The sequence below is a fragment of the Hypomesus transpacificus genome, chromosome 3 (assembly GCF_021917145.1).
Source record: "Hypomesus transpacificus isolate Combined female chromosome 3, fHypTra1, whole genome shotgun sequence".
Classification (NCBI taxonomy): domain Eukaryota; kingdom Metazoa; phylum Chordata; class Actinopteri; order Osmeriformes; family Osmeridae; genus Hypomesus; species Hypomesus transpacificus.
This window is the reverse complement of record NC_061062.1, coordinates 11,075,315-11,087,643: the sequence shown is the minus strand read 5'-3', so window position 1 is coordinate 11,087,643 and position 12,329 is coordinate 11,075,315. Positions and strand designations below refer to the sequence as shown.

General features: G+C 44.1%; 2 protein-coding genes across 4 annotated transcripts; both read left to right on the top strand.

The window, feature by feature from the left end:
* Positions 1 to 1,014: 1,014 nt before the first annotated feature.
* LOC124466451 (glutamate-rich protein 1) lies at positions 1,015 to 6,730 on the top strand. 3 transcript variants are annotated; one of them, XM_047018316.1, is made up of 6 exons: positions 1,026 to 1,365; positions 1,599 to 1,718; positions 1,968 to 2,114; positions 3,834 to 4,283; positions 5,020 to 5,214; positions 6,567 to 6,730. In XM_047018316.1, the coding sequence occupies exons 1-6, from the start codon at positions 1,347 to 1,349 to the stop codon at positions 6,626 to 6,628; spliced, it is 993 nt and encodes a 330-aa protein (XP_046874272.1). In that variant the 5' UTR covers positions 1,026 to 1,346; the 3' UTR covers positions 6,629 to 6,730. The 3 variants fall into 3 exon arrangements, with proteins under 3 accessions (XP_046874271.1, XP_046874272.1, XP_046874273.1); XM_047018315.1 differs by lacking the exon at positions 6,567 to 6,730 and having other exon boundaries at positions 1,015 to 1,365; positions 5,020 to 6,560; XM_047018317.1 differs by lacking the exon at positions 5,020 to 5,214.
* A 757-nt stretch (positions 6,731 to 7,487) lies between these two features.
* On the top strand, positions 7,488 to 11,180 carry zgc:193593 (uncharacterized protein LOC564090 homolog). The gene is made up of 3 exons (XM_047018227.1): positions 7,488 to 8,328; positions 8,866 to 9,005; positions 10,325 to 11,180. The coding sequence occupies exons 2-3, from the start codon at positions 8,955 to 8,957 to the stop codon at positions 10,625 to 10,627; spliced, it is 354 nt and encodes a 117-aa protein (XP_046874183.1). The 5' UTR covers positions 7,488 to 8,328; positions 8,866 to 8,954; the 3' UTR covers positions 10,628 to 11,180.
* Positions 11,181 to 12,329: the final 1,149 nt, after the last annotated feature.

Here is a 12,329-nt window from a genome sequence, read left to right as displayed (position 1 = left end):
CCTGTATGGGCCTGACTCCCTGTCTATCCCACCACACTGAGTTTCCTCAGCCTGGCGTTCCTCTGCCACTATACAGCACTGCAAGGCAGGCAAGCCAACACACCAACACAAAGTCTCATACTGTAGATAGACAGGCAGCAAACAGATAGGCAGCAAATTGCTTGTCTAACGGCTGCTCATACCAGTGTTTGTGTGCAGGTGCGTGTGTGTGTATGGTACAAGGTGTGTGTGTGGGTGTGTGTGCTTGCATGTGTGTGAGTTTACTGAATGTGTTGGATTGTGAGAGCTCAAACATGCAATGACATTCATCTCAAAGGTTAACATTTTGCAACGAGTACTGTTTTCTGCCAGAGAAGTTGTGCATCTTTTACACCCTCCTCTGGGACACAAGTTGTGCACGACCAGTGACCAAGCCAAAAGTGTTCCTGAAGAAAACATTTACTAGATTGAAAAAGAAAGCTTTGCATTATTTCTGGGCATAATCAAATTGAAAAGGTATCCTAAAATTAGTCCAGAGGTTGCCCATATTAAAACATGATTTAATATCCCATGATTTCAAATGGAATATCCTAAATTAAATTATGCTTTGACAGTCATGATCTTTGTATAAAAAGATTAGACCCACCCATTGCATAGCTCAACACAACATTACAGGGCTATAATAGCGTGCTATATATCCTAAAATCAGTTACTTATGTGCCAAAATTAATGAATGTTCCTTTGGGAGAAGAAAGGAACAGATGGACTGACTTACCTTCTTCAGAGCTGACATTCTAGGTAGTTCCTCCCTTGCAAAGCCCGTTCACATGCTGAGGTGTCCAGCCAAGTTTTGAGGGTGCGCAATTCCTAAACTCGTTCCATTCTGGTGCTGATGCTGAGACACTGGCACCTATTTGGTATTCGCATCGCGCTTTCCCATGCGCTGCTGTCAAACACCGCTTCACAGCTGGTTTGGTTTGCGCATGTCAATGTGATTGTATGTTATTACTACTTATGAACGTAGAGGGAGCCCTTGCATTGTAACAGTGTACTTCAATCCAGCAAATTAGCTAGGAGGCAGACAGTGTTGTGGTTGACTTCAGGTGCTGTGGAACAGTTTCATTTCATTTCTGTCTTGTCCAAACTTTTATATGCAACCTACCAGGTTTACGATATTACAGTGTTTCACTGTGGCGTGTACAGATGCAGAGAGAGAGCAAGGATGACACAGACCGGATTTCGTAAGATAGAACTGTTGTTAGCTTAGCTTTCTAGCTATTTAGCTAGCTACACTAGCAAGTGTACTGTGTTTAGCTATCACGACTCTTCCGAAGCAAATTTGATGGACTTAAACTGTATTTTGCGACATGCCACATAGAAAAGACGGTAAGAATTATAGTTTTCTTCAAAGGAATTTGACAACCGACAGTAAAAGTGCTTTCTAACGGAAGTAGCCTACATCACACCGCTGTATGAAAGTTTACATTGACCGGGGGTCTACTACACTAGGATAGTCAGCGACTGTCATGACGTGCTACTCGTCAAAACATTTGTAGGATTATGGTAAATAATACCGCTTTAGATTTAGGTTGTTAATACAATGTGGTTTTGTTCTGTAGTATTTCAGTCAAAGGTCCTTCAGAAGCTCTACCCCTCGCCCCCTAAGCCTGACCAAATCCCCAACACTCCACCAACCCTCACGACAGTTTCCAAAAAGCCCAAGGTGCAACACGAGTCAGGTGAGCATACAGCCACTGAATCTCATTATGTGTGCGAATTTATCGGTTCAATATTTTCCCCTCATGCTTATTTCACCTACTCTGCCTCTGGACCCTGGTCAAGAACATTCAGCTCATGAAGAAAAATGTATTAATTCAAATAATAACAACCACCCCTACCCCACTCCAATGAAGGACTCCAAGCTGATATAACCTATATTGTCTAAGATGGATGAAGTGCTTCTTCCTTGTTTGTTCTTCCTGTCTCAGGTGATGAAGGGCTATTACCAGGCCAGCCCCCCCCTGGCAAACGAGTGTACACAGCACTACCTCCCCCTGAAGGATACCTGACAGGTGCAGAGGGATCTGTCACGCTCTCTCAGCCAACAGGCATGAATACCGCGGGGCACCCAGCTGGTAAGAGGGCTATAATCTCACGTTTATGGACTGTCTGAGGTTGGATATATGCTATAAAGCTCAGGGATTTACTGCAGGGTTTCTCTTGATGTGCTCCAGCGCTCTCCATGTTACAATCACTCTCCCTGATTGTCTCTGCTATCCCATTTGTGGGAAATGCCAGTGACAAATACATTTATTCCGGGTTGTGGTGGCTGAGGGGGTGTCGAGCGCAGTCACAGTCACAGTCATCGAGGCTTGTTTTATCCCTGTAGATTTACCAGATTGGATTCTGCAGATTCATTTTGAGTACAGATATGGGATAGAGTAGGTCAACTTCCTAGTGTCTAAAGTCAAATTTGCATAGTGGTGAATTCATGAGTATAATTCAGGCTCGACTCTGGGCAAAAATAGAGAAATGATTTGAGGTTTGTAATAGTAGTCCGAGTCGTGTCAGCTTGCGAATGTGTTATCTTGTATCTTAATCGTATCACCAGAATACAGCACCACAAAGCACACCTTGAGTTTTAAGAAAAATACTTTGAGAATTAGTCGGTGTTGGCAAAGGTGTTGTGCAGGCAGCTACTGTACATAATTAAGCAATAAGCCCCAAGAGGCCGTGGTTTACGCTGATTTTAGAACGGGTAAGGGGAGTTGTTAGGCACGACGAAGGAGTAGAAATGTGAAGTGAAAGATCTGCTCAATCAGCTGACATCTCTGCAATGTTTTAGTGTCAAGCTTACTCCTGAGGCCTTGGATGTGCTAAGTTTTTCACCCCTAAGACATTGGCCCAAAACATCCACCACCACCTATTATTTTATATCTGTTTTCTTTGTGTGAGTCAGTGAGTGCGTGTGTGTGTGTTCCATAGGGCAGGGCAACTTATATCCTTGTACCTTCATTGATTGAGCTGAACCTCTCTGAACCACACGTGTTTCATTAGCATATATTATCGAACCGCCTCTGCATGGCCCACCATCTGCAACATTCATATAATTGGTCTCCACCAGCAAATCAGCTCTCCCATTTCTATTATGATTAGTTTTATGGATGCTGTGAATAATCATTACCGGTTCTTCTTTTTTTTAACACAGCCAATTTCCACCTCCATTCACAGCCGGACATGGAAGAGGCCTAACATGATGGTTTATATAGAGCTTGCTTTATGTCCCTCCCTTGCTATACAGCCTCCATATGGTGCCCACCACCCCTTGGACTATGGAGCCCCGAGTTGGAGTGTGTTGAGTGTGTGTCTGCATGTGTTTCTCGCTCATTCTCTGTCTTGAACACTACAGTTGGTCGCTTAGTTGCTAAATCCTAGACAGGCTCGCCACCCATCAATTCCTCTGAGGAAATCGGTCACCCTCTCCTTCACATGGGCATTGTCCCAGGTTTTAAACTGCAGGCGTAGAGGTAAAGCATTGTTGACTTGCTCCTCTTTGATCATTCTGAGACCACACATTCATCCATGAGCCTCAATCCAGCCCCTCAACCCTAGAGAATTCTTCAGGGTTAGCGAGGTCCTGCGAAGCCAAAATAAACACTGTGAAATGAGTGCCAATGGATCACAAACACAGTTAGATGTCCATGTGTATCGAAATGGTTGCTAGCAATGATGAATATGGATGTCAGGGCAGAACATCAAGACTAGAGCCGTGATGAAAAGCTGTTCCTTGGGATATCGGAAGTTTCTAAAAACACCCAAACTTTCTCTTCTGTTTACCCTGTTTCTCCTTTCAGAGGAAATCTCCAGCCAGAGCAGAGAAGACGATGATGATGATAATGATAATGAAGAAGAAGAAGAAAAAGAAAAAGAAGAAGAAGAACAGCAAAGAAGGAGGAGGAGAAGAAGAAAGATTAAGAAGTTGGAGCATGCTTCTGGAGCACGCTCTGTGAAGGTGAAGACCGGCCAGGCTGGCGAATCCAACACTGATCGCCCCGGCTTGGATGCAACCGTGGAGGGGGGCGGAGAACAACTCAGCAAAAACAAGCGAAGGAAATTGAAGAAGAAACGTCATAGGGAGAAGCTGATCTCCATGGGTCTGGTCCCCCGGGCTGCTGCTCTGGAGTTCACTTACCAGCGAGAGGGGGATGTAGAGGAGGAGGAAGAAGATGAGGAAGTGCTGGAGAGGAGATCACTGGAGGTGTCCGAGTTCCTCAAGACCACACTGGGGTTCTATGTCTCGGAGCGTAAGTTTCATTCAAGGTCACAATGTCCTGTTGTACTGTAGCTTAGTCATTTGAGTGATGGAAGAACTAATAAGGCCTGGATTTGTCACTAGTCCACATTTGTCTTAAAGCAATCATCTAGCACAGCATTTAGCAAAGCACACTAGTAGACGATAATGTACACAAAATCACCAACCACTCGAGGTTGCAGCCCTGGAGAACAGAGAGATTTGGGACTGTATATTTCCTGGACTGCCACCTTCTTCTTAAAGCTAATAGACAGGCCAAGTCATCAGGTCTGTCATAATCCTCTCTGCGCCAGTCCAAAGAACCACATTGGTTCCAGGGATTAGCCCTCCACTTGTGATTGTGTATTATATGGTCCAATAATAGACCTCTTTTGTCGGAGTCTTCCGCCATTCAGTGAGAGAGCCTCAGGTAACCTTGCCTCTACTATACCACAGAAACTAGAGTCTACTAGGTACATTTGTACTCTGTGAGTCTGAGAAGAAAAAAGGGAATGCTTGTTTTAGTAGGCACATCTGATGAGGTAGCAATGTAATGCTTCTGTAGTAGGGCATGTACTGTATGAGTCACACCATACCAGATAAACGGTTGTGATTGCCAGAGGGAAATCAATTTGAATGGCTTGGAGTGGCCCATCTGCCAGAGCAAATAAACCATGAGCTCGCAGATTGGTCTGGCTCCTAGGCTACCTGACTTCCATAGACAGTTCTACCTCATGTCCATTCCCAAGCCTCAGCGCCTGCAGAGAGGCCTCACGTTCCCCTCGCGGTCTTTGAGGGCCTCCTGAGCAGAGTCTCCGGTAGAACAGCGCCCCCCTCTGCCCTCCGGCAGCTCCACACCCTCAAGGCCCAGGTGCAGCTGAAGGACACGGTGCGCCTGGCCAACGCTCTGGAAGACTTCCAGTCCAAATCCAGCTTGTCTCCTGGTGAGCATCCTCTACTGTCCTTAAACCTTACATCCCCTCCTGGTCCTACTTTGGCCATCTGTGTGTGCTCTGTATCTGACCGGAACTCTCAGGCCCACACCGTACCCGGGGATGGTCAGCACTGGTTTTCTTATGCCCATTACAGATTAGTTTCACACTTACTCGGCCCTCTTATTGATCCACACCTACTTCTACCTGTCCTACCCTACACACGCACCCGCAGCCACATTTGACCAAATACGTCACACCCAGCGTGCTAGCATCCCGGAGGTTATACACCTAGCAACATGGTGAATGAGGGTAACGGGAGCTTGCTGTGTGCAATTCTGGGATCTGTGAATGATCGGGCCTCTTGTTTGTTCGTGTGTGTGATGTGTGTGTGCTAAGAGAGTGAATCGGTGTACATGTCTTTTTCTGTATTGTGTGTGGGCGCATGCGCACATAAGAGGTTGGGGTCAATTGAAATCTGGCTTGCTAATTGGACCAGCAGGGACCTGGCTGAGTGTGTGAATGAATGTCCGAGGGATTCAGGGCACTGCCAAGCAGGTGGCCATAGAGACGCTCAGCTCCGGGCGCGGTTGCCAAGACAACGGCGTGCAAAAACAGACTTCTCCTCGATGAGTGGTTCCTTCAATATACCTGGCTTTACCTCAGTGTGTTCCTCCACACGCGCACACACACAGTACCCAGATGTCAGACTGCCTCAGTCACGTCCGTCTCCAAATTGGATGAGTCATCGAGCCATTCAGCGCATACAAATGTACCCCATCTGCATGTTGTTTAGGTGAGATCCTGTGAGAACCAGTTGTTCCAGTGACTAAATGCACACACACACACACAGGCATGTACACACTGGCAGTGACGCGCACATACACACATACACACTCACATGCGGCCATAAGCCATATAAGCCTCAGTGCTGCCTGTTCATCCTGTTTTTTTTTCTTTCAAGTCCTTCAAGACTTTTTCACAGTTCACTAGATCCCCGCTTCACCCAGGCAGGAAGAATGCATTCACCACAGGGGCTAGCTGGGAAGCCCACAACCACTATAGTTTACTCCTCCACACAGATGACGTCTGTCCTAGCTGCCTGCCTATTTCATTTATCTGTATTTTTTTGGACTGGATGACCGTCATGAGGCCACCCAAATGGAACCTGTGATTTTCATTTTGGACCTGACCATATTTCTTATATCGTAGACACTGCCTAACGTGACGCACTGTTTGTACGCCGAAAGAAAGGTCACAAAGTAAAACAAAAATAAACAGCAAGATTCCATTCTGCAGTTCAAAAATAATACATGAAAATGCATTGTTATGATTTCGTTCTTGTGTTTTTCTTTTGCCCCCAGATGAGACCACAGCTGTTGTGCGTCTGATTCAGTACTGGATCACAGACATCCTCACCCTGTAGGCAGAGAAAAGGACCACACAACCGAAAACATTTGTGGAACATTCTTTTTTTTTTCCTTTTTTTTTTTTTATTCATGTAAATGCTGCCATAACATGCATTGTGTGTGTGCATTAAAATTACTTTTTTTTTTTTTATAATGGCGTGTCGGGCTATTTTCCTTTTGTTGATAAACAAATGATCATGTCTTACACCCACAATCTGTGAGTCAATGCTAACTCATCCTCACCAAGCTGTAGGTCATTATACCCACGATGGCTTTGCTTGATAATGCCATTATCGATTGAGTTTTCACATTGTTCCGCTATGATGGAGACCTAATTGTCAACAGCATCACTTTCTACTTCTTCACTCCTAATTACCTGAGACCTGAAATGTCAGGTCTGTTGAAACTTCAGTCCTTCCAGAGATGTCATGACATTTAGACCAACCAACTAACTCGATAACTCCCCAATTACACAAACTCCAAAACACAAATTTGAAACCGGCTTGGGCATGTTAAAAAAAATGGCTGCTGTTTCAAATAGCCTAAATGTGCCCAATTGGAAACATTAGGTTAACACGTATAAGGTATGTTTGTGTGTGTGTCTGAGGGGGTGGTCACTATTAAGATGGCCTTAATTGTGTCTGAGTTCAATTGGTACATCAATTATAATCTGTTGAAACTATGGCGTTTTTGGTTAACACGTTAACTTGTTGCTCTCTGTTGGATGGCGTGACCACAGTTGGTGCACACCATTGTTTACAGGCAACCACTCCATCCACAGATAGACACTGTGTCACAGATTGTCTCTGAGGAAGCTGTGGAGCTGATAAGTGCTCTCTGTCACCCAGCCAGTAGTTGAGCCAACGACATCAGCGTTGCTGACGATAGCACTGCATTCTAATCTAATAGAATGGCCCTGAGCTTGTTATGAGGAGTGGGGAGTGAGAAAACAAGTGTGGGAATGCCAAAGCTAGCCTGACCTGAACCTGAATGCCAGACACAAGGCCAGATGAAGTTCAACTGTTTTCATTCCAATGATGTGATGCTGATTGGTAATGAATGAGTAGCCTTTACTGGAGCAGAATAGCCGCGTGTGTGCGTGTGTGCGTGCGTGTGTGTGTGTGTGTAACAGCATTGCAGTGTTGGTGAACTGTTACCATGAGTGTCACCATCTGTGGTGACAGTCAGAGGAGGGGCCACCAGGTGTTGTCTGGCCCCTGCACACCAACTCCTGGTGTCATTAGCTGGAGGGGAGAACGAGGGTAAATACCACATTACCCATCATGCTCAGATGGAAGGAAATGGTTAGCGTTCGCCCAGTATAATGATGCCAACTGCAGGGGTTATCTACAGGCAAATAGTTTCTCATTAAAAAACAAGTTGAACATATTAACCTCAGTTACACTGTACTCAGGAACAGGACACCTCACCACAAAGTTATGTAATGCCACTGAAGGGATGCCAGCTTTAAGGAAAAGTCTACAGTACCCATACACTCTTGTAAACAAGGTTGCATCCAACACTTCACTGAGGGAGAGGTTATCAACTTTACACGCTCACTAGGTTCCATCCCTTAAAAGGAGACCCCCAGGAAAAGTGGTTAAACCTCAAGGTAGGCGCTGAATCGGCAGAAGCAGACAGGGCACACATCAACAGAAGAACTGGAGGATCCTCCACCTCAGCACTCAGTGATTTAGTCTTTTGTTCATGGCGGTTGGTAAGTGGATGTGGCTGTGCACCTACTCTCCTGTCATTTAGGGAAAACCTTTTAGTCAAATATAACTAATTCATTCTAAAAACATTTGAACACTGCTATCTGTACAAATTCATTATGAAGGCAAAATGTTTTGTTTACAGTTAATGTAATATACTACAGTACAAGTAGATAGCAGATTCTACAGTTATACAATATTTTGTTGGAGTTGTGCCTTTACAGTGCTGAGCAATATCCCATAATATGACTCCAGCAAATCAAGTTCATGGTCTCTGCAGTGTTGACAGACTAAACATTAATTGCCTAAACCCTTAGATGTCTGACTGGTAAGACTAAGTCCATGGCCTCCATCCCAGCACACTCTTTAATCTTTCAGAACACATCACCTGTAAGCTGTGTGTGTTCCTGAGCATTCGTGTGTGTGTGTGCTTACGTAAAGTGATTTGGAGAAGACTTATAAACAATCCCAAGGTTTCCACCAGGTAGCTCATTTTAGGCTGAAGTGTCCACACACAGTATCTCTCTCTGTGGGTTCCTCAGTCCAGGGACACCCAGGAAGACGAGCTTGACAGAGTTTCAACACCGCCCCTTTGCTGAACAACAGGATTTTCACCCTGGACCGCTCCAAGATGTTCTTCCAGATCCCTAGGTTGACTCCTGGGTACATACGATATCTGCAGGTGGGTGGCAGGGGAAGGCTTTGTCTAATATACACAGTTGTGCTATGGCATTATGGGCAGGGGTGATTGTCTAAGAAAAAACTGGATGTAAAGTATATCTCCCTGAAATAATATTGATTGTTATATTTACTTCAGTATGACATATACAGTATACAGTGGTATATTACATCACTGCGTCAGTCTTTACTTTAAGGCAATTGGCGACACCAAAGCTGTAATCTGCTTCAGGTAGCCAGAGATTACTGTACTTTGTCATTGTGAAGTGTTGTCTTCGGGGATATAGCTGGTCCACAACAACAGAGGAACCGAGGAGCTGGATTGGGCTTCGTCTGGCTTGGTTCTTATGGCCTGAATTGTTTTAGAACCTGTCAACCAGAAATGCCTGTGCAATATCTGATGGATTTCCTGTATAGATTACCTGAAGTCCTTGGCATTCCCTGGTACTATCTGTCCACGGGGTGTACCTGATGACTGAAATGATTGGATGACTTTGAGATGGTTTATTGATGTAATGTTGTTTGGTTTGCTGAGGACAGGTTCTCTGTGCAGGCTGTTTTTAAGATACAACCTGATACTGCTTTAGGGGGTCTTAATATCATTGGGTTTGATCAATGCATCTGTCATTTAATGTCAGTCTGTTCTTTTTTCTTTCCCTTTACAAACTTTAAAAGAAGCAGTTCAGGAGGCATTTTCTGTAAGCTAAAACCACATTTCAGGTTACTTTTATGTTGGTTACCCCACCCCCCACCACGACACCTATAATATCTCAACCATATGCTTTTATTGCGAGTGTTTTGTTTTAGCTCGATTAACTTGATCTCTCGCTTATTTATTGGTGTTTACCCCAAGCATGGGAAACATCCAACCCATGACACAATGCAATGAATTATGAGTAGGAGAAACTGAAAGAGGCCAAAATAAAATTGTCTGTTTAACAGCCTGAGTCAAGACTCCATTAGAATTGTGCTATCTATTATTTCCTCTCTTTGCACTTTATTATTGTCTAGGGGGCCTGTGAGGAAATTTTACGTCTCACATAATACAACACCTTTTGTTTGTGACAGATGCAGAGAGTTATTTGGAAGAAAAAAAAAAATATATCCTGGGTGTGGGTTGGGGTAAAGTGGTATGCTGCTAATTAACATGAGCATGTTCGAATAGTTTGTGCTTAAATATCTCATGCCATAAATGTTGTCAGTCAAGACATTAAAACTTCCCTCAAAATTGCTAAAACTAAAGAAGATACAAGAACGATTATTCACTAAAAGACATTCACCTCAAACTGTAATCTAGCCCACAGTCCTCTGTCTCCCCTGCAGACCCAGGCCATGCTGAACATGAACCAGAAGGCAAGGAAAGATGGAGTGATGGTCATGCCCCGCCTGGCTGTGCTTCTGGGGGCTCTGGGGATCGGCATGTGTGGATACAGCTCCAAACAGCTGGCCCTCCACCACCGCCCCTCCGCCCGCTTCCTGCAGTGGACCAGCCCAATCACAGACTCCGCGACCAGCTCCCTGGCCCAGGCGAGGGTAGCCCCATCCTTCATGGAGCTACCACACCGCTCCAGTGGCTGTCAGGATGTCCCGCCTCCCTCCTTTGCTATCCAGAAAGTGAATCCTTAAAATCTGCAACTCTGTTTTCGAATGACTCAACATTCGTCCTGAATTCTGTATATTTATATATATATATATGATCTTTCATCCATTGTAACATAACTAACCTATAGGAAATGACGGTGTGCAATAGCACATCTGTGCAATATTTCAGTCACTTGATAAGCAGTGATTGATTGACCTTGAGACGTCTTTGCGATTGCTTAGTGAGGTCAGCAATAAAGTGTCATCTTAAATAGTTTCATTCTGAGACTGCATGTGCCTTCTTTGTGTTAATGGGTAAAAAAAAGACTGGCATGAACTCACAGTCCACAGATGGTTGGTATCCCCCACCACACCCCACCCCCTTGCCTGTCCGGGCAGTGGGCCATTATTTGTTCAGTGCTGGGACAAGCTTGAATGGATTTCAGTGGATGAGGAGCAGGTGCCATCCGTCAGTGGGCAAGGCTGGCATTGACTGTCACAGTCTGTAGTGAAAGATACAGGTGGAATTTTCCCATGTATTAAACTATTTCCTTCTCTCTTCTTTTCCTTCTATGTAGTTACTCAGAATACACACATGTAAACCAGCCACTGTTTGCTGTGTAACCCACTCTGTATACTGTAGTTCCACACTGTCCCTCACTAATAAACACTCTTGTAAACGATACTGCAGCGTATTCATACGGCTTTTTGGATTATGCTGGTGAGGACACGGAAGAGATTGACAAATCTCCCTGCTAAACCAATATCTTTAAAAGGGATTAGATCAGGTGGTACATCAGGTAGTAGGCACACTCATCAATCTAATCTGGGATTAGGGATGACCAAGAATTGGATGGAGGAGGATTGGATTTTAGATTTGTGCCAATTTAGGATAGGCACATTTCCATTGTATCCTTTTTAGGGCTTGAGTGGAAGTACAGGGTAGAAGGAGAGGAGGGGAGAGGATTTTTGTGTTGTTGCATGATCAGAAAGAGGTCATTCCCATAATCACATTTATGTCTGCCAGCTCAGAGCAGCATCTGCGGTCCTGGTGGCAGGCAGAGGTTTTAAGCATAATTAGATTAGCCTCTTTATTGACGCTATAGGTCACTAACAAATGTATCCCCTCAGTAGATGCAGTGGTGGGCCCAGCTGCCATCACATTCAGCCAGTCCACTGAGACTGACCCCTTTTAGACAAGATGATAATGGGCTCCAAAAAGACTTAAAAGAGCAGCATGACTTAAATATGTGAAAATATTTGGCACAAAGTTATTTAGGCGCCAGTGGTAAATGTTTAAATAGTTGATTCTGATTGTACCGTTGTGTGGTGACACCTGGATACATGTTTTATGTATCCAGGCTTAGTACTCTGCAATGTGACATTTGTATTTATTTTTTTACATAGGTTATTGTAAACTGGTGATGTGTTTTACTATTAGTATTGCAATTTGACAGTTTTCCTGTATTATTGTGTTTCGATGAAAGTTTTTCACTATAATAATATAACCATTAAAACCCGTACAGGGTTTCTGCATTTCTTTATAATGTTGTAAATTGAACATAAATCGAGTAATCAATTCATTTTTTTCCAGTCAAGGAGCAGGCAATTCAATTATTTTCTATCAATGGGACGATCTAGAATGAAATTGTGAAATGTCTTGATCAATCAAGTTTACCAAACTTGATCAATTGGATTTCTAACACCCAATAATCCATAATATGGGAACTAGACTGGCTAAAAATAA